We start from the raw sequence: 21407 nt of genomic DNA, 5'->3' as shown, positions 1-21407 counted from the left end.
GTTCTGGGTACTATTTCACTGGACACTGAGAGAAGGGTTCCACCCTTTTACTTCAAACTCAAAATTATCTGGTCAGTCCTAGGTTGTAGGTGAAAAGGACAATGCTTTACATTTTTATGCTATGGAGTTTTATTTCCATCACTACAACATTCTCCTTCATACTTCAAAGGGAAAGAGAACAGGGGAAATGACACAGATCTTGACACTGTCAGACAGGAAATTAAAAATAACTATGGTTGATTTTCCACTTCTGGCAAGGCAGTATGAGGAACTCTGAGGATCCCTTCCCCAGTGAAATTGTTAAAATTATTTTCTTAAAATACAACCATTTAAATTCTTTGGAAATAGTCCTAAGGGCATGCAGCAAATGAAGAAACATTTCTTTAAGAAAACCTACCATAACAATAAAAACAATGAGAATCTGTGGTAGTTGAACAGATTCTCTCCTTCCCTTCCCACTCCCAACTCAGCATAATGGAAACTCCATTCCAGAAGGGTGAAGCCAAAACTACAGATCTCCTTCTCCCCACAGCTCACATCTGGAGGGTCACAGTGTCTTCCCAGAAGAGACAGAACTTCTCATCTCACCTTGAGTTAATTGTCATTCAGGCTAAGTTCCGGGTGAGTGGAGCTGAAAGGTGGGGGCTCCCTTTTGCGCAGCACCCATTCATCAGAAGGAGGTTCTACCTCCAGCACAATGTACTAAGAATACTGGGGACTCAATCTCCTGGGAGAGGCAAGCCAAGATGACCTGAAGGTACTGCCCATCCTGAGTCAAGTGCACAGCTTCTAAAGCAGCAGCGTCACTTAGAGAGAATTGTGCCACTGTCACCATCTTTAGCTCCAGATCCTGGTATTAGAGATTTTTCCCAAATCTTTTCCAAAGGAACTGACTTCATTTGTCATACAGTGTGAAGAAGTTGAAGGCTAAAGGTGTTATAAAAAATGGAGGTTGTGGTGAAAAACAATTAAGAGGTCAGTAGATTCATTAGAGATATAAGCTAAATGTTAGGCCAGCTAGTTTACTAGGGAATTAGGGAAAGAGACAGCTATGTAGAGTCCTCTTGGGGTCAAAACAAATGTGGAAAAATGACCTCAAATACTATATCTGAAAGGGAGCCCAAATTTAATTCTATGAACCTGTGGAGCAATTTATGCCTCAGTGCATTGTGAAAAACAATAAAGCAATCAACAAGTCAAGTATGTTCAGGGAAGGAAACAGTTACAGATACACGATAAATAAATCTAGGTATGTGTATATACAGTTTAGTATACATACCTGTATCTCTCTGCTCTATCAGCTGAGAAGTCTGAGAAGCAAAGACACCCTAGTGGCAACCAAAATACTCTGCGCTCAGATCTTAATCACTGAATATGACTGATTATCCAGTAAAAGTAACCAAGACTTCTCAGAGAAATGGCTGATTATTGGACTGGGAAAAGGATAATACAAGATGAATCTGAAACATCATGTAATATCAGAAAGCAAGGAAGCAGAAAAAGGGTAAGGATATGCCAACCTGAAAGAGCTCTCAATTGCCAAGGCTGGAAAATTTGGACAAAAACCCAGATGATTTTATTGTATCATAACCCCAAATCCATGAGTCATACTGATAGAAATAATAGTATCAATAAATAAATGGGGGAAGGGGAAAATCTTTCTTACGTAATAATTTGAAATACTAAATGTAGAAGAAAATGAGGGATATAAAAATTACCATCAGAATGTCACAGTAATAATTGTTGCAGCCAAAATCCACAGAATATTTGCATAGCCTCAAATTATCTGACCCCAAATTTCTTAATTACTGTGGTTGTTTTCAAACATATATCCACAAATTCATTGATACTTCTCCTTCCAGGAGGTAGAGTTTTAATTCCCTTCCTCTTTTTTTTTTTTATTGAAGTATAGTTGATTTATAATGTTCTGTTAGTTTATGGTGTAACTGTATTTTGATTCAGTTACACACACACACACACACACACACACATATATATATACACATACATATTCCTTTTCATATACTTTACCATTATAAGTTATTACAAATATTTAATATAGTTCCCTGTGCTAAAAAGTAGGACCTTGTTATTTATCTATTTTATATGTAGCAGTTAGTATCTGCAAGTCCCAGACCTGTATCTATTCCTCCCCCTACTTTCCCCTCTGGTAACCATAAGTTCGTTTTCTATGTCTGTGAATCGGTTTCTCTTTTGTAAATAAGTTTGCTTGTGCCATTTTTAAAGATTTCACATATCAGTGATATCATGTCTTTCTCTGTCTGACTTACTTCACTTAGTATGATAATCTCTAGGTCCATCCATGTTGCTATAGATGGCATTATTTCATTCTCTTTTATGGCTGAGTAATAATCCATTGTGTGTGTGTATGTGTGTGTGTTTATGTGTATGTGTGTGTGTGTGTGTGTGTGTGTGTGTGTGTGTGTGTATATATGTATATGTATGTGTATATATATCACATCTCCTTTACCCAGTCATCTGTCAGTGGACATTTAGGTTACTTCCATGTCTTGGCTATTGTAAACACTGCTACTATGAACATCAGGGTGCACGTATCTTTTAGAATTAGAGTTTTTATCTTTTCCAGATAAATGCCTAGGAGTGGGATTGATGGATCATATGGTAACTCTTTTTTCATTTTTTAAGGAACCTCCCTACTGTTCTCCATAGTGGCTGCACCAATTTACATCCCCACCAACAGTGTAGGAGGGTTCCCTTTTCTCCACGTCTTCTCCAGAATTTATTATTTGTGGGATTTTGATGATGGCCATTCTGACTGGTGTGAGAGGTAATACATTATTGTAGTTTTGATTTGCATTTCTCTAATAATTAGCGATGTTGAGCATAATTTTTCATGTGCCTGTTGGCCATCTGGATGCCTTCTTTGGAGAGATGTCTGTTTAGGTCTTCTGCCCATTTTTTGACTGAGTTGTTTGTTTGGTGTTTTGTCCCTTCCTCCTTAATATGGGCTAGACTTAATAACTTGCTTCTAACAAATAGAAAACAAAAAGAGAAAAACAGTAACTTTGTAAGTGGAAAAAACCCAGAAGACATCACCTCAACCAAATGATCACAGTAAACATCCCCAATGATCATGTCATGTTGATATTATGTAACCCTGACATTGTGATGAAAGGGGCACTTCACCTCTGTGGTATTCTTTCCCCAAATCAATAACCCCAATGAAATTATAAGAAAACATAAGACAACCCAAAGTGAGGAAAATTCTACAAAATACTACACTCTTTAAAAGTGTCCAGGTCATAGAAAACAAGGAAAGACTGAGAAACTGTCATAAAGTAAAGAGACATGTTAATTAAATGCATTGTATCCTGGACTGAATCCTGGAACAGGAAAAGTACAGTAGTGAAAACCTGGAGAAATCTGAATAGAGTCTGTAATTTAGTTAACAGTATTGCACAAATGTAAATTTTTTGTTTTTATAAATGTACCATAATTATTAGGCAAAGCTGGGTGTAGGGTGTACAGAATGCTTTGTAATATCTTTAAAACACTTCTTTAGAACTAAAATTATTTTAAAACAAAAAGTTTAAAAAAAAAACCAGGCTGAGCTTCAAGAAACCCAAATAAAACTTTCTTAATGAATGAAAGTGATTGAGTAGTTGAGGAAACAAATTGAAATGTCATCAAACGAATTCATTATTCAGTGAGAAAGGGAAGATCTGACAGGCCACAGTTGACATCAATTACTGGAAAAAATTAAGTTATTCCATGTTTATACCAGAAAATAGAACTACTTAATAAACTGGCTGCATGCATATATATGTATGCATCACATATATATATGTGGAACAGTATTCTCTAAATACTGCTCTTCTCTAATACTGTTCTGCCCCTCTCTTCACTCAAAAATACAACTTCAATATAATTTGATGTCACTATATGTACATTATTTCCTTTTTTATAGCTGCACAATTTCCATGGTATGGATAGTTCATTTAACCATTCCCATATTAATGAAAATTCAAACTGTTTTCACCAACTTTACCTTTCAACATTGGAGTGGTTACAAAGTTGAAACAGATAAGGTTTTTGTCCTTAGGGCACTTACAGATAAGTGAGGGATACAAAGTAGAAAGTCAACAAAACAGGGTTAAAGTCTTAGGATGGATAAATAGAGTGTCTAAAGGATAACATAGCACAGATAACTAAGGCAGAATCAAGAGGACATCATTATTAATTTAATTTTATTTCCATTATTAATTTAATTTCTAAAAGCATCCAGCCATCAGCAACAGCACTCTCTCCCCAACAACTCAGCTTTTGCCACAAGAAACAGTTGCCTGGTTCAAGCTGTAGTACAGACGAAGTGTGCCTCCTCCTGCAACCCAGTAAGATGCTCTACATAGATGTGAACCTCAAGCCTTAAGCAAAGCCATCTGCAGAATCTACCTGAGGTGGATCTTGAGCATTTTGTCACATATTAGAAGTCTAAGCAGATCAACTCATGGATTACTATTACTGTGGCCAACATAGACACCATGGGGATATTTGAAATGGCAATGGTTATGACATAGCATATCAGGTTCACAGCAATTCATAAGCATTTATGCCCTAGATAACTAGAAACCCTTTGCCACAATAATCCACAATATGTGCAGCATTTAACTATGAGTTCAGGAAGTGGGAAGAATTATCCAGAAGAGATGAGAAGTTGTGCTCCAAGATCAGTTAATTTGCTTGGATGTGGCCAAAGGCTATTTTGAAGGGTCTGCAGATCTTTTGAAACTTATCCATGCCAAATTTCCAAATGTTAGGGAACACGGTGACAGGAGGGATAGTAAAGTTTACTTTCTGAAGCAGATACACACAATCTAAGTGGAAATCAGCCTGGGCTTTGTGTGCACCACTCCCATCAGAACATCAGTGGACTACGCTCAGTTGAGCAAAGTGATGAAATGTATCAGGTCTGCTTGCACTCTAAAGGGGCAAATCATCTCAGATGGCAGCTGCTTGAGTCTAGGCTATGCAGCCAAACCTTTGGACCTGAGCAGATTTTGCCACGCTGGGAGGGATGTTTTCAAGCCATAGTGCACTAGAGAAGGGAGGGAGAGAAACGGCCATCTCAAACTCTTCTGTGGATAAGCTTTGAAACAGCAGTAAGAAATATGCAAAAGGAGTTGCTGAACATAGAGCCTCAGAACGCCAAACTAGGGACATGACTTCTAATGGGAATGTATAAAACAATATTCTGGATATCTTGGTCTTGTATAGGAGCTCTTTTCTCCTCCCCTCACACCACCTGGAAGACTTTGGGCTTTGGAGCTAACCCTAGTGCCCTCCTGATGTGCAAAAACAGAGTATTGATTGGGTTGGAGGCTCAGGATGTCTACTTTTCAGAACTCAAGTCTTCATTGTTAAAGTTAATACATGCACCCTTTTCACTCCTTTTGAAAAATAGCTTTTAATTTACTATAATGCCATTGTCTTCAAAAATCTTCCATTTAAAAGCTACTGTGATTACCATATTTTCAAAGGCAGCTAATGCTATATGGATGCACTGAAATTGCTCAGAGACAAGGATGAAGGGGAGGGCCTGTACCATCTGGCTCTTTGTCAGGGGTACACCACTGAGCTGAATGATCTCTCTCTTATGAGAATTTAGGAAAACCGGGCAATAGGTTTTGGCAATAGCTCCATAAAAATGGTGTTAGGGTTGTTCTGACTATATGTAAGTAGAATAAGTAGAGGAGGGGACAATGTAACTTCTGCTCCAATTTTTGTGCAAGCAGAAATGTTTGTCTGTGAGCCAACTGACATACAGGGCCTGAATCTCTGAGATTTCTGGGATATGCACCGTTTAAAATAACAAAAGCCATTCAAGCAGCATGAGAGCTGGAGCCTGACCCCCACTCCCCATCCCCAACACATACCTGACTGTCTGTCTGGTTAAATAACCCCCCCCCAACACACAGGAAAGGGGAAAGGTACAAGGCAAGCTTTGCTAAGGGCCATATGAGGGGGGCAGACCCAACAGGCAGCATCAACAGGGGAGGGAGAGATCACTTCCATCTGGGGTGTCTTCAGAGGCTGGGTGATGAAGGTTAGGTCCCTAAGAATGAGCAGGACTAGGATCTAGGAGAAAGAGGAGGGTAATCAGGAGGAAGCAAATGGCATGCAAGGACAAAGAGAGAGAAGGCATACTTGGGGGCACAGTGAATGAGAGTTCTTTTTGGACGGGGCAGAGAAGTAGATGACAAGTGTGGCTCAGTTCTGATCAATGCTGAATGGAACAATGCAGAAAGTCAGATTTACTTTGAAGATGGTGAGGTTGCCACCCAGGGCCTTCGAGCAGGAGAATGACAAATTGAAAATAAGGAGGAATGAAGTTTAATTTGATGGTAATGTGCCAGAAAAACTGAAGAGGGAGAGGGAGGCGCTGAAGGCAGACAGGTCAGAGAAGTGGTTACCCTAATAGTCAGGTTTGAAGCAACAGGGGCCTAAACCTGCATACAAATGTTTATAGCAGCGCTTTTCATTATTCCTCATAACTGGGAACAACACAGACAACAGCGACATCCTTCTGAGGGTAAATGAACAAATAAACTGGAACATCCTCATAACAGAATACTACTCAGTAAAAAGAAAAGAATGAGTTACTGATGTGTGAAACATTTTAAATGAACCTCCAGGGCATTATGCTGAGTGAACGAAGCTTGTCTCTAAATGTGACATATTATAGATGTCACTTATATAACATTCTTAAAAATACAAAACTATAGGACTTGGGAATAAATCAGTGGTGGCCAGAGTTCAGGGAAGTTCAGGGAAAGAGGGAAGGTATGATTACAAAGAGGTAGCATTAGGGAGTTTTGGTGGGGGAGGTAATTGATTTGTAGCTTGATTATGATGGTAGTTACACAAATCTATACATTTCTTAAATAAATTCTGTAGAACTGTACATCTTAAAAGGGTCAATTTTGCTATATGATAATAATTTTTAAAATATCAGAGTTGTCCCCCATTAAATATAACATCTGAAGGAATGGAAATAGTTAATGATTACATCTTTATAACTCAGTGACTATATTTATATTAAAAACTCTCCCTCAAATAATAGAAAATGTATCCCTCAACTGTAGAATAAATTCTTCATGCTTAAATATAAATTATAAAATATTAAGCCAGCAAAAATATTTCCTTTTTCCAACCCTTTCTTCTCCATGGTGGGCTCTGTTGCTGGCTGCCCGCATCTCATCGTGACCTTCCTAGATAAGAGACCCTTTTCTGCCTCCTTCCCCTGATTCTCCAGCTGTTTCCTCTTTTAACTAATATTTTGACAGCAATGATGTTTTCTCTGCTTTTTGATCATAACAGTTATGCATGTCGGTAGTTCTCCTTTTTAACGGAACAAAGTGAATGGTACCAGAACATCCCAAGAATGGCATGAATGAATGAAAATTTCACCTGCTAATAAGCCACACACCAAATGGTGAGATATAGGGAACTCTCTCCTTTCTGAGTGCTTCAAGAGTCTATGAGAGTTATTTTCCAAGGTATTTTTTGAGTTCCAAAATAAAGTTGACTCCACAGAAAGGAGGCTTTTCTATAGACTCCTCTGATTAGCAAGGCACCGGATCCTACAGAGGACATGAGAAGAGGAGGTCTGTCCGAAGCCTCCATCTGAAACTCAAGTGGAAGCCAAGCAGCAGTCATCAGGAAAAGGTCAGACATCTAACACTTGATAACTTGAGTTTACAAGTATATAAAATTGCTAATAAGAGAAACCTGGGCCTCTTTCCACAGATTAATTTGGGGTCACTTTTTAACGGCACTGTTTTAATAAGATTAAAAAAAACTTATTCTAATATATCAATAGCTTGTGAAAATTGTCATTTCATTTGCAGCCATTAGAAAACTTTTTCAAAGTTTTAAAAACTGATATAACTCATTTGTCCTCCATACTGTGTCAAACATTGTTTATGTGGCCTCTTTTTAATATTATTTTTTAAAGTATGCTGATTGCTGAAAAGATTAAACCAAACAGAAAACGATTAAAGAAAACTAGTAAAAAAAAATCTCACATCCCCACTCCTCGATTCTTTTCTAGCCACCCTCCCGCCCCCATCTAGCACCTTCGCCCATTTTAATGCTAGACAGGACTCCAAGGGAAATGGTGGACTGTAGGATCTTGGGGGAGGAGGGGAGGTGGGCGAACTGGAAGCAGGAGACACTGGAAGCAGATGATTCCTCAAAGAAGGAGAGATGGTCGATTTACCCCAAGGGCCTGATCCTCCCTGGTAACCCGAGAAAGACGAATAGAAGCTGCAGGAAGAAGGTAACAGCTCTATTGTCTCTGATTGGCAAAGACGAAAAAAGATTGACAGTATCAAGTGGAGGGAATGCAAGGGGCGGGCTGCAGTGTTAAATGGGAGGGGTAACCGGGGACTCGAGCTCATTGATGACGCGATCCTCACGTGACCAGGAGTCGACGTGTGCAGAAGTCCTTATAGTCCAGGGCCTGTTTCCCTGTAGCAGCTCCTTATTGCTGGGGAAGGAGAAAAGTGCCCCGGATCCTTTCAGGTCAGTATAAAGGTGGGCGCTGCTTTCGGGACCCTGGGGTCTAGGAGTCGGAGAGCAAAAATCAAACGAGGCCGGCACTGCTTTCCCAACACTACGGTTCCGCCACACTCCCATTTTTGTGAAGGGAATTTGGGGCTGTTTGAGAGTGGGTGGGGGTGGAGGGGGAGAAGGGTAGCCAATTGACGGTCCCGAGAGAGAGACATAGAAACAATCTGGAAATAAAACTCGAGTCTCCCACTCCCTGCTTGAAGGGAACCGGTAGGCACTGGGGAGGGAGGGCGGGGTTACCTTAAAAGGAGGGAGAGGATGAGGACGTGGGGAAACTTTAAACGAATAAGGCCTAGAATCGTGAAAGGGACCCGTGATTCAGGTACTGACCTCACCGAGCACTCCTGTCGGTCTGCAGGACTCTTGGTCTTTTGGAGCGACCCAAATCGAGCGAGGGAAGAGGGAGGAAAATCCCCTGGATCCCTGCAGGTCAGTGTAAAGGTGCAATTGCCTCAGGTCCCTGGGGGTGGGGGTGGGAGTGTGGATGACACCAAAGCCCATCCCTGGTCGCTGCAGCCTCTCCCCCATCCAGATGGAAGCGCCAGAGGCCTGGGCAGAGGCTGCAGCGGAAATGGGGCGGGGGCGAGGGCCGGGGGAAGCGGGAGAGACGTGGAAGGGGGAGGGGAGGCCAGAGACTGGACCAGTGGGTCTCAGGTGAGAGGCAGGAGGTTGGGATGGCTTGGGAAAGCCCAAAAGGGCGGGAGTGTTAGAGACCGGAGGCGAGGGAGGGGTTAATTGCTTCCGCGCTGCTCCGGTTTCGGTGCTAGGAGAGGCCTGTAGCAGGGCCTGCTGGGAAATGGTGGGCTGGAGCTGGAGGAGAGAAGATGGAGCTGGAGCGGGAGGGGGACGGCAGGGAGGGGAAGGAAGGGGCGGAGCCAGGGGAGTTCTGAGCCTGAGGATCTAGCCTCCTCTGGTTGGAAAACTTTTATGACAATTAGGACCCTGAATGAGAAAAGGCCAGTCTCTATGGAAACCCGTATTCTGGCCGCTGGTCTACTTTCCTGGCATCTAGTCGTTTTGTTTCCTTCTTTTCTAGGATTAACTTATTCAAAAAGGAAATAATAGAAAAATACTCAACATGCAAAAGTCTTGTGAAGAAAATGAAGGAAAAGCACAGACCTTGCCAAAGGCCGAGGAAGACCGCCCTTTGGCAGATGTACCGCGGGAGGCGGAAAGAAACCCTCCAGCTCCTGTAAGCCAGGAAGCAGAAGGAAACCTCAGAGGAGGGCTGACTCAACCTGGCCAGGGATATAAAGAGGACACTCCGGTTAGGCATTTGGACCCTGAAGAAATGATAAGAGGAGTAGATGAGTTGGAAAGGCTTAGGGAAGAGATAAGAAGAGTAAGAAACAAGTTTGTGATGATGCATTGGAAGCAAAGACATTCACGCAGCCGTCCTTATCCTGTGTGCTTTAGGCCCTGAATTCTTTGTTTTTGTCTGATATTAAAATCTGGCCCCTGCTTTCTTTCAGTTAGCGGTTTTCTGATGTATCTTTGACTTCTGTTTTATTTTTAATCATCTGGTGGAGTTTGGGTTTTAGGTAGTTTCCTTGTTACCAGCATCTGGATTTTGTATTTTTGACACATTCTCCAGGTCTATTTTTCAATTGGGAAGTTTCACACATATGCATGAAAATATGTTCATTCCATCTTGTAAAGTAAAATGTAACAGGTTACAAAGCAGCATATTTAGTATCAACTCACATATGTAGGATAAAAATCTCAAATTGTGTGTGTGTGTGTGCGTGTGTATACATACATATATCAAAAATTTAACTGTTTATTTCTGTGTGGTATGAGTTTTTTTCTTTTTGCTTATATATGTATTTTTAAATGAACACGTCACACACACAAAAATTAAAAGTTTTTTTTTATAAGTAAGAGTCAAATAATTTGCAACCAGCTTATAAGGGCAATGGTGGCACCTAAACTCTTGATGAAAGAACTATTAAAAAGTGTAAACCTCAAATTACCTCTGGATGTCTTAGCCAGAGGAATAAAACTGGCAATTATTACAGATACATTTGCTTAAGACTCGATCTTTTCGTGGGGAAAACATTTGCCCTCAGAGCTGCTGTGGGGAAGCAGTGTGGTGACTGAGCTGTGCTGGGTGGGCTGTCGTTCCCACCTAGGCATACAGAACCCTGACCCACTGCAGAACATCAGCTACTTGGGCGAGGGCCCTGGCATCACTCTACCAGTGCTCAGGAACAAGGCCAATAGGCAGGGAGGTGGGGGCTTCCAAGGCAGGCCTCTGCTGTTGAGCCCTACCCAGGGCTCCCCTGGGTCCTGCCAAGCCTGCTGCCTCTTCTGCTGAGTCCTTTGCTCTCTGCTGGCCCCCACTGCTGCTGGTGCGCTGGAGTCCTCGAGTGCCAGTCCCCACTAAGTTTCCTGGAGTCCCCAGTGGGTTGAACCCCTAATACGTCTTCTAAAGCTTCTCCCTCTATGCTTTATAATGACACTTAACACAGATGGGAACTGTCCTAGGATTGCTTGGGCCACAGTGTGTTGCAGAGTTCTTGGTAAAACAGCCCCTTCCGTTTTCAGTCACAGGACACCTCCACAGGAGTCAGACATGAGTCTGTTTTGGAAGTTGGACCAGGGTGCAAGTATTGAATGAAAAACATAGTGTAGACAGAATTGCTGTCCTAGGTCTAAGGACTAAAATTTTGTCTTTTTAAAAAATTGTTTCGTAAGATTATCTGTACCTGAAGGCTAGGTAGGAGCCTTCAGGTCTGCCCTACCAGTTCAGAAAACTCAGAATATGTGTAAATTGCACAAAGCCATACAGGAATCAGATTTAATAGAAAAGTCCATTTCACTTCATTCCATCCCCAGTTAAAATGTGAAAAAAAACTTGCAAAGACAAGAGCTTTATAGATGTACCTGAAGTAGATTGGCTACTTTATAAATGTTAGAAATTATATTTTCCCTACAGAACAAGACTATCTTTTCCTTCTGATGTCCCCACATACTTGTGTGTAACTGACACATCATATTTTAATATTTAATTGATTTCTTGACTGATTATTACTAGAACCCAGTAGGTTTGTCCAAATTCTGCGATTGATTCAATTACCTTTCACAAGTCTTTATTTTTCTAGTATTATGACAAGTAATTCCAGAGAGAAACAGTTCATGGAATGAATTGCACTCCAAGTGTTTTATCCAAGTCTTGCACAATCACCTGCATCAGAATCATCTGAGAACATTTTAAAAATACTGATTTCTGGGCCCCACCTAAGACTGCCTAGAGGTAGGCTGTAGAAGTGACAGTTAACAAACGCCTCCAGGTAATGATACACACTGAGGCATGAGGACAACTGGTATATACAGTATACTTTCCATTATTACAAATATGAACATAAAATAGAAGAAAATACTGGTGAATGTTTATTGAAATTCAGGAAGTAGAAGCCTATAACAGCATTTTTTAAAAGCATGAACTTCTAGAGGAAAAGACTGGCAGGTTTATTCGTAAAATTTTAAAGATTCCTTTTAACAAAAAAAAGACAAGATAAAAAGTCAAGGGACGGAATTAATGTAAGATGCGTTCTTCTTGACTGAACACCATGTTTGGCTATGCACTCACTCCTTCCAGTATGAGTAAAATATATTTAAGTTCTCTTTTTGTTATCAGCTCACAAAACAGTGAGCCAGTCCTGTGCTCTTTGGCTTTGCTTGTTTTACTTTTTTCACTATGTGATGCCATTTGGAAGGATCTTCATGTTTCCAGACCATTCTTCAAGGTTATGGCAGCCTGATGGATGCTGGTCAGGCTGGATTCCGGCTGGAGTGAGATGAGGGTCCAGGGACTCCCTGTGCCAGTTTTATAGGACAGGATGAATCCAACCCCCTGGTACTCTCAGGGGTGGCACTGGGGGTGGACGTGGAAGGGCTCCCCCCGCCACACCTCTCTCCAGGGTGGTCTGACTTTGGCTTCTCTGCTCCAGCCTGCAGCAGACACCAGACTTCTAGGCTGATGGCTGGGCTGTCTTGGCCTTCCACTGTCTCATTGCAGATCAGAGCACTAGACTTCCTTTCCCCCTTTTTTCCTTCACAAGGGGGCTTGATGGGAACTTTTTATAGGGAAGATATAAGACTTCAAAATTCACTAACTGGAAACACTAGTTTTGATAGTATTTGGCCAAGGGTGGACCCAGTATAATCAGAAAACACTGGCTAGAATTGGATTCTCAGCTTATAAGAAGTGTGCAGCCAGATTGGTTCATTCATCTGTAAAATGAGTATAGCTCAATATAATTCACCAGACTGTTGTGGGAAGTAAATGCAGAAGACAGTGAAATTCCTGGCATATAATAGGCCTTCAGAGAATGTTAGATCTTTGACCATCATTGTCATCAGTACCGTCATCATCACCATCACCACCACCATCATCATCATCGTTATCATCAGTTGATGTTGACACTCAAATAAGAACCCAAAAAGTCTGTACTTCCTTGACTCTGCACCACCCTTCTAAAGCAAAAGTCTATGCTCATTCCTTTTATCCAACCTTCTCCGTTGCCTAAAAGAAACAAATAGTACATAAACTAAATGAAATAATTGTTTGGGATTCATTTGGGATTACAAAGGAAATAATTGAATTCCATATACATTTACATAATGTGGACTCTGAAGCCATTTCTGTGTTGCAGAATGAGAAAAAAAAATTTCCCTCCACAATTCCATTTTATTTAGTTATTTCCCAGAAAATTTGAAATCATGAGGAAAATCTTACTGTCATCAATTACAAAATTTAATCTAGAAATATATCATTGTCATGGAAAGTTGATCCTTACATACTGTTTCATGGAAAAGCCAGCTGCAAAACACACACACACACACACACACACACAGGTTAAGGATAAACATCAAAATATTTGAAGTGAATATTTCTAAATAGTGTTATTAGGGGAAATTTATAACTTCATCTTTATCCTTCTCTATATTTGTAATTTTAACTTTTTTTAAATGAGTGCATGGAGTTTTTATAATTAGAAAAAAAGTCAAAAAGGTAAAAATAGTATAGTTCTGTTTCTCCTTTCTCTTTAACTGAGATAGGGGCTGCTGGCTCTTCCAGTTCCTCATTTGCTTTCTGTTCCCTCTTCTGAGAAAACTGGTGTAAGTGTCAGACCTCTGTGGGTCCTGGCTGAGAAGCTTCCTCCCTTAATGCTACATCCTTACCACTCTCCTTTGTCAGCTAAATTTATGCTGTATTTCTGTCTTTGATCACAAGGTGGCATTTCATAATTACTTTCTAAATATTCTCTCATAAAATGATACTAACTTTTCAAAAATAAAATAGCAATAAATATAACTTTCAAGGAACATTATGAAACTGATTACTAATTCTGCTTCAAAAATGCACAGGTATGGAAAAATACTGGAAGTATATACCCTCAGTTGAATTTGCTAGTGATTCCCAAATATACATTTCATTTATTTATTCATTCAACAAATATTTACTAGATGTCTACTATATGTCAGCTAAAATCAATTTATCCATTGTAGACTTTTCTCCTGAGACTCTACATTCAACTGCTTGCTGATGTTCACCACTTAGACTAAGATAAACATTATCCAACTAAAGGGGTATAACTCTGTCTGGACACATACTCATCATTTTTAGCCAGTTTATTCCTTAATCCTGGAGGCTCACCATGTAAACTGGGGGCAGTAGAAATTAAACAGAAAAAGCAAAGGTTTAGAGTCAGAAAACTTTTGTTGAAATATCCATTTTCTTATTTCAAAACGTTTGTAATTGATCAAAAGGATTCTAAGTAACGCAAGAAGTGGATTAATAATATCAAGTATCAAATCCAAGATATATATTTATAATATTTAAAGTTGAGGGTCAAAATCTCCATTATGCATTTGACACCACTGATGTAAACGATTTCCAAGGTCTGCTTCTTTTTTCCCCAATGTTTATTGACCTCTTGCTAAGTACGCTGGTCCTTGGCTAGGTCTTGAGACACAGCAGTGAACAAAACAAAATCCCTGCCTTCATGATGCTTATAATTCTGATTTATGCACTTTAAAAAATTGAGGTAAATTTTATATACAGTGAAATTCACAGATCTTAAGTGTATACAATTAAATGAGTGTAAAATAGGACATTTCCATTACTCGAATAAGTTTCCTGTCCTCTTCCTAGCCTCCCTCTCCCCACAAGTAACCACTTGGCTTATTTCTATCAATTTAATTATTTTTATCTGTTGTAGAATTTCAGATAAATGGAATCATACAGTATGTACTCTTTTGTGTCTAGCTTATTTCACTCATTTTACTCAATATAATGTTTTTAAGATTCATCCTGATAGTTGTGTGTATTGACTGTTTATTCCTTAAAATTATTGCTATGTAGCTAGCATTCCATAGTGTGAATATACAACAGTTTGATTATCTATTCATATGTTTTGGACATTTGAGTTGTTTCCATTTTTTAATCTATTATAAATATAGCTGCTATGAACTTTCTTATATAAATTTTTGGTGCATATATGTTCTCATTTCTCTTGGGTAAATACCCAGGAGTAAAATTGCCAGGGCATAGAAATGGCAATTGTTTGATTTTATGTGAAATTGCCAGTTTTCCAAATTGGTTGTACCATTTTGTACTCATATAAGCAACGTGTGAGAATCTCAGTTGCTCTGCATTCACACCAAAATATCAATGCCATGAAAGAAGGAAGGCTAGAGAACTGTTCTAGATTAAAGGAGACTAAAAGACATAGCAACTAAATATAACGTTTGAATAAGAACTGTAGCTTAGATAATTGTATTATATCAATGCTAAATTTCCTGAATGTGATCATAGTATTGGGGTTGTTTAAGAGACTGTTCTTATTGTTAGAAGATAAAATGTTGAAGTATTATGATATCTGTGATTAGCTTTAAAATAGTTCAGCATTGAAAAAAGAAAGGAAAACTATATAGCAAGAGAGAGAAAGCAAATGGCAAAATATTAATTGGTGAATCTAATTTAGATGAAGTGATTAAGAGTGTATGGGCCTTCTGCTAAGAAGGAAGTTTATAGCGATACAGGCCTTCCTCAAAAAAGAAGAACAATCTAACTCACCAGCTAAAAGAATTAGAAAAAGCAAAGCAAAAAAAAAAGTCAGCAGAAGGAAGTAAATAATCAAAGTCAGGGAGGAAATAAATAAAATAAAGATTAAAAAGAAATAGAAAAAAATCAATCAAACCAAGAGCTGGTTTTTTGAAAGAGTAAATAAAATCGACAAATCTCTGGTCAAGCTCACAAAGAAGAGAAAAGAGAGAGCACAAATAAGCAAAATAAGAAAGGAAAATGGAGAAATTACAACAAATAACATAGAAATACAGATTATCATATGAGAATACTATGAACAACTATATGGAAACAAAATGGATAACCTAGAGGAGATGGACAAGTTTCTGGAAACATACAGTTCACCAAGACTGAACCAAGAAGAAACTGATCACTTGAACAAACTGATCACCAGAAATGAAATTGAATTAGCAAAAAAAACCTCCCTACAAATAAAAGTCCAGGACTGGACGGCTTCACCAGGGAATTCTACCAAACATACAAAGAAAAACTCATACCAGTCCTTCTCAAACTCTTTCAGAAGATTGAAAAGGAGGGAATACTCCCAAACTCATTCTATGAAGCCACCATCACCCTGATATCAAAACTAGGCAAAGATACTACCAAAAAAGAGAATTACAGACCAATATCACTGATGAACATAGATGCAAAAATCCTTACCATAATATTAGCAAATAGAATCTAACAGCACATAAAAAAAGATTATACATCATGATCAAGTGGGGCTCATCCCAGGGACACAAGGGTGGTTCAACATAAGCAAATCAATCAGTGTAATACATCACATCAACAAGAGAAAGGGCAAAAACCACATGATCATCTCAGTAGATTAGAAAAAGAATTTGATAAAATTCAACACCCATTTATGATAAAAACTCTCACCAAAGTGGGTATAGAGGGAACATATCTTAACATAATAAAAGCTATATATGACAAACCTACAGCCAGCATAGTACTCAATGGTGAAAAACTCAAAAGCTTCCCACTAAAATCTGTGACAAGACAAGGCTGTCCACTCTCACCACTCCTGTTCAACATAGTCTTGGAAGTCCTAGCCACAGCAATCAGGCAAGAGAGAGAAATAAAAGGGATCCAAATTGGAAAAGAAGAGGTAAAACTGTCACTATATGCTGATGACATGATACTGTATATAGAAAACCCTAAAAGGTCCACACAAAAACTACTGGAACTAATTGAAGAATTCAGCAAGGTAGCATGTTACAAGATCAACGTTCAAAAATCAGTTGCATTTCTTTACACTAATGATGAATCAACAGGAAAAGAAAGTAAAGAAACAATCCCCTTTAAAACAGCACCCAAAGTAATAAAATACCTAGGAATAAGTCTAACCAAGGAGGTGAAATACTTATACACAGAGAACTATAAACCATTGATGAAGGAAATTAAAGAAGACTTTAAAAAATGGAAAGATATCCCATGCTCTTGGATTGGAAAAATCAATATTGTTAAAATGGTCACACTGCCCAAGGCAATCTACAGATTGAATGCATTCCCTATCAACCTACCCAGGACATATTTCACAGAACTAGAACAAATCATAATAAAATTTATATGGAACCACAAAAGACCTAGAATTGCCAAAGCATTACTGAAGAGAAAGAAAGAGGCTGGAGGAATAACTCTCCCAAACTTCAGACAATACTATAGAGCTACAGTCATCAAGACAGCATGCTATTGGTACAAAAACACACATATAGACCAATGGAACTGAACATAGAGCCCAGAAATGAACCCACAAAGTTTTGGTCAAATAATCTTTGAGAAAGGAGGCAAGAATATACAATGGAATAAAGACAGTCTCTTCAGCAAATGGTGTTGGGAAAACTGGACAGCAGCATGTAAATCAGTGAAGCTAGAACACTCCCTTACACCATACACAAAAATAAACTCAAAATGGATCAAAGACTTAAACATAAGACAAGATACAACAAACCTCCTAGAAGAAGACGTAGGCAAAACATTATCTGCATACATCTCAAAAATGTGCTCCTAGGGCAGTCTACCCAAGTAATAGAAATAAAAGCAAGAATAAACAAATGGGACCTAATGAAACTTACAAGCTTTTGCACAGCAAAGGAAACCATAAACAAAACAAAATGACAACCTATGAAATGGGAGAAAATTTTTGCAAAAGATGAAATAGACAAAGGTTTGATCTCCAGAATATATAAGCAGCTCATATGACTTAATAAGAAAAAAACAGCCAACCCGATCCAGAAATGGGCAGAAGACTTAAACAAGCAATTCTCCAAGGAAGACATACAAATGATCAATAGGCACATGAAAAAATGCTCCATATCACTAATTATCAGAGAAATGCAAATCAAAACTACAATGAGGTATCACCTCACATCAGTCAAAATGGCCATCATTCAAACGTCCACAAATGACAAATGCTGGAGAGCCTGTGGAGAAAAGGGAATCCTCCTTCACTGCTGGTGGGAATGCAGTTTGGTGCAGCCACTGTGGAAAACAGTATGGAGATTCCTCAAAAGACTCGGAATAGACTTACCGTATGACCCAGGAATCCCACTCCTGGGCATATATCCAGAAGGAACTCTACTTCAAAAAGATACCTGCACCCCAGTGTTCACAGCAGCACTATTTACAATAGCCAAGACATGGAAGCAGCTTAAATGTCCATCAACAGATGACTGGATAAAGAAGAGGTGGTATATTTATACAATGGGATACTATTCAGCCATAAAAACTGACAACATAACGCCATTTGCAGCAACATGGATGCCTCTGGAGAATGTCATTCTAAGTGAAGTAAGCCAGAAAGAGAACGAAAAATACCATATGAGATCACTTATATGTGGAATCTAAAAAAAAGAAAAGAAAGAAAGGAAAAAACAAATGAACATAAATACAAAACAGAAACAGACTCACAGACATAGAATACAAACTTGCGGTTGCCAGTGGGGATTGGGGTGGGAAGAGACAGACTGGGATTTCAAAATTTGTAGATACTGACAGGTATATATAGAATAGATAAACAAGATTATACTGTGTAGCACAGGGAAATATATACAAGATCTTGTGGTAGCTCACAGTGAAAAAGAATGAGACAATGAATATATGTATGTTCATGTATAATTGAAAAGTTGTGCTCTACACTGGAAATTGACACAACATTGTAAAATGACTATAACTCAATAAAAAATAAAATAAATTAATAAAATAAAATAAAAGAGTATATGGACCTTCACTCTACTATTCTTGAAATATTTTGTAGGTTTGAATTTTTTCAAAATAAAAAGTTGGTGGTGGTGGGAGAAAGACAGAGATACCTGGTCAGTCCTCCAGAAGAAAAGGTGACTGAAAGAGTATCTAGAATCAAGATTGACAAATTTGGTTATCTTCAAGCGTGAAGTGTGTTGACTAAAGAAAAATGCACAACCTGAGCGTTATGAGTTCTATTTTATTCAAAGATCTTACTGAGAATTATAGCTTGAGGGAAAGCCTCTCAGATAGCTCTGAGGAACCTTTCTGAAGAGGTAAGGGAGGAGCCTATATATATAGGAGTGTTTGCTGAAAAACAAAAACAAAAACATGCAGTCGAACATCAAAAGATACTGCTAATCACACAAAAAAATCAGACATCTCAAGTTAATGATTTTAGTGTTCTCCTATATATGAGAAGACGCAGAAGCCTGTGCTCATTGAAATTATTCCTTAGATATGCATCATAATTAGCAAGGGCCAATATCCTGGGTTTTTTTTTTTTCCATCCTGTACTCCCCTCAGGGCTCACTGTTGCAGGGTGGCTGCTGTTGGCTTGCTAGAAGCAACACTCTTTGTTTACTGAAATGGCAGGCAACATTCTGTGTCCACACAAACAACTTTAAAGGAACACAAAGATAGGGTCTGCAGGCTGAACTTTGCTTTTGCAATAGTGTAAGAAATTATTCCATAGGCCAACTTGTTGGATCAGACCACCACATGTCACCAAGACTTTTTTGTGAGCGTTAAAAATAGCAATATCTTATGGGGCCATTGCCCAACTCACTGCATTTGCAGTTTTTTTTTTTCCAGATTCTGTTTAATAAGTCCTTGGGGCATAAGTCCTTTTGTGTTCCAGGAGGACTGTTCTTGCAGTTGCATTTGGGGATGCTGCTTGTGTGCCCAGTATTAAAAAGGTTTTGCTATTTTGCATCAGTATTAGCCTTTTTCCCTCCAGCCCTGCTAATAGATCCCTTTTAATAAATTGAATGTTTAGTTAAAAATAAAACAAAATAAAATAAAATAGCAATGTCTACACTCTGTGGATATGATCAGACCTCTGAGGAAGGAAAAGAGTTAGGGACTTGAGAGCATTTAATATCCAATTAAGGTGGACTAGGAGTAAACTTAGGGAGTTAAGACAAAAAGAAGGATGTAATTTAATAAGAAAAACCTACAGTATTGTATCAGATCTTGATTTGGAAAGACTTATGTGAGCTGTTTTGCCAGTAATGAACGTATCAAAAAAAAGAGTCACAAGGACCGTTGGCCCTGTCTTAATCAACCACCATCCATTGCAAGATGAAAGCAGTGATCAGGAACCCCAGAGCAAGTGCTCAGAAAGTGAGTGGAAGGAGACATAGGACTGCTAGGAATAGGGTAACAGAGAGTGAGGATGTAGCAAGAATGGGAATAGATTGGGGGAGGGTATAGCTCAGTGGTAGAGCATGTGCTTAGCACACATAAGGTCCTGGGTTCAATCCCCAGTACCTCTATTAAAAAAAAAAAAAAGAATAGGAGTAGAGCAAAAGAATCCAAAGCAAGAGTGAAATATTCTGTATTTACACAAGAGCCAAGGGTGAAACTGGGCTCAGACTAGAAATATACCAGAACTATACTATAGAGAGCTCTTGGGACATAAAGTTGTCCCCCTCAAGAGCCAGACTTTACTCCAATTTTCTAAATATTACACAAGTGGGGTTCATCTCCAATAACAGCTAAAAGCTGATATAAGAATACTTGAAAATGTCCTGTACATGTCAGGTTCTTCTTGTCTTTGAGAAGTCTGCAAAAGCAGAATGAAGATTTCCCAAAGATACGCTGACTTTGTAGGGCTGTTTTAAGGATTATTAAATGGGACATCTATATGGAATTTTGGAATCATCCTTTCGTGAGACAGGGGCCATTCTTCCAGTGGGGAGTGTGAAATAAAATTGTTATTTTATGCAAGACAAGAAAAATTTCAACATAAAATTTTTTCTCTGCCCTCTGGCTTTCTCTCCCCTCTACTGTGCATTGTGTATCTGCATTATGCATTGACCAGACCTCCCTAGCGGCAGAAATACCTGCTCAATCATAAAGCACAGCATTCTTCTAGCACCAATAAGACAACTTTTTAAAGATAACATTCCCTCTTAATCTTGCAAGAGGCCATGATGACCCATGATCCGCTACTCATTTTGTACCCTTAGATTTGGATTTTCTGAACTGTCAATAATACGGCATTTAACTTACATACAGCCTTCTGTCTCAAGAATTTATGTAACTATGCTGTGACCTTTAATGGACAGAACAGTTTTTGGAGCTTTCTGAGAGACTGTTTCCAGGTTATAACCCTCAATTTGGCTTGGATAAAATTTTCCATTTCTTTCTTAGATGGACTGATTAATTTTTCATCCACAAAAGAGCAGAAAGGAGACTGTTACACTAGTTTAAGGGAGGTATAAACAGCAGG

General features: G+C 38.9%; 1 protein-coding gene across 1 annotated transcript; it reads left to right on the top strand.

The window, feature by feature from the left end:
• The first annotated feature begins 8413 nt into the window (after positions 1-8413).
• On the top strand, positions 8414-10634 carry TCEAL8 (transcription elongation factor A like 8). The gene is made up of 3 exons (XM_010947695.3): positions 8414-8565; positions 8972-9042; positions 9650-10634. The coding sequence occupies exon 3, from the start codon at positions 9692-9694 to the stop codon at positions 10034-10036; it is 345 nt and encodes a 114-aa protein (XP_010945997.1). The 5' UTR covers positions 8414-8565; positions 8972-9042; positions 9650-9691; the 3' UTR covers positions 10037-10634.
• The last annotated feature ends 10773 nt before the right edge of the window (positions 10635-21407 follow it).

Source organism: Camelus bactrianus, chromosome X (genome assembly GCF_048773025.1).
Source record: "Camelus bactrianus isolate YW-2024 breed Bactrian camel chromosome X, ASM4877302v1, whole genome shotgun sequence".
Lineage (NCBI taxonomy): Eukaryota > Metazoa > Chordata > Mammalia > Artiodactyla > Camelidae > Camelus > Camelus bactrianus.
Note: the sequence above shows the minus strand (reverse complement) of the source record. Positions and strands in the feature narration are given on the sequence as shown.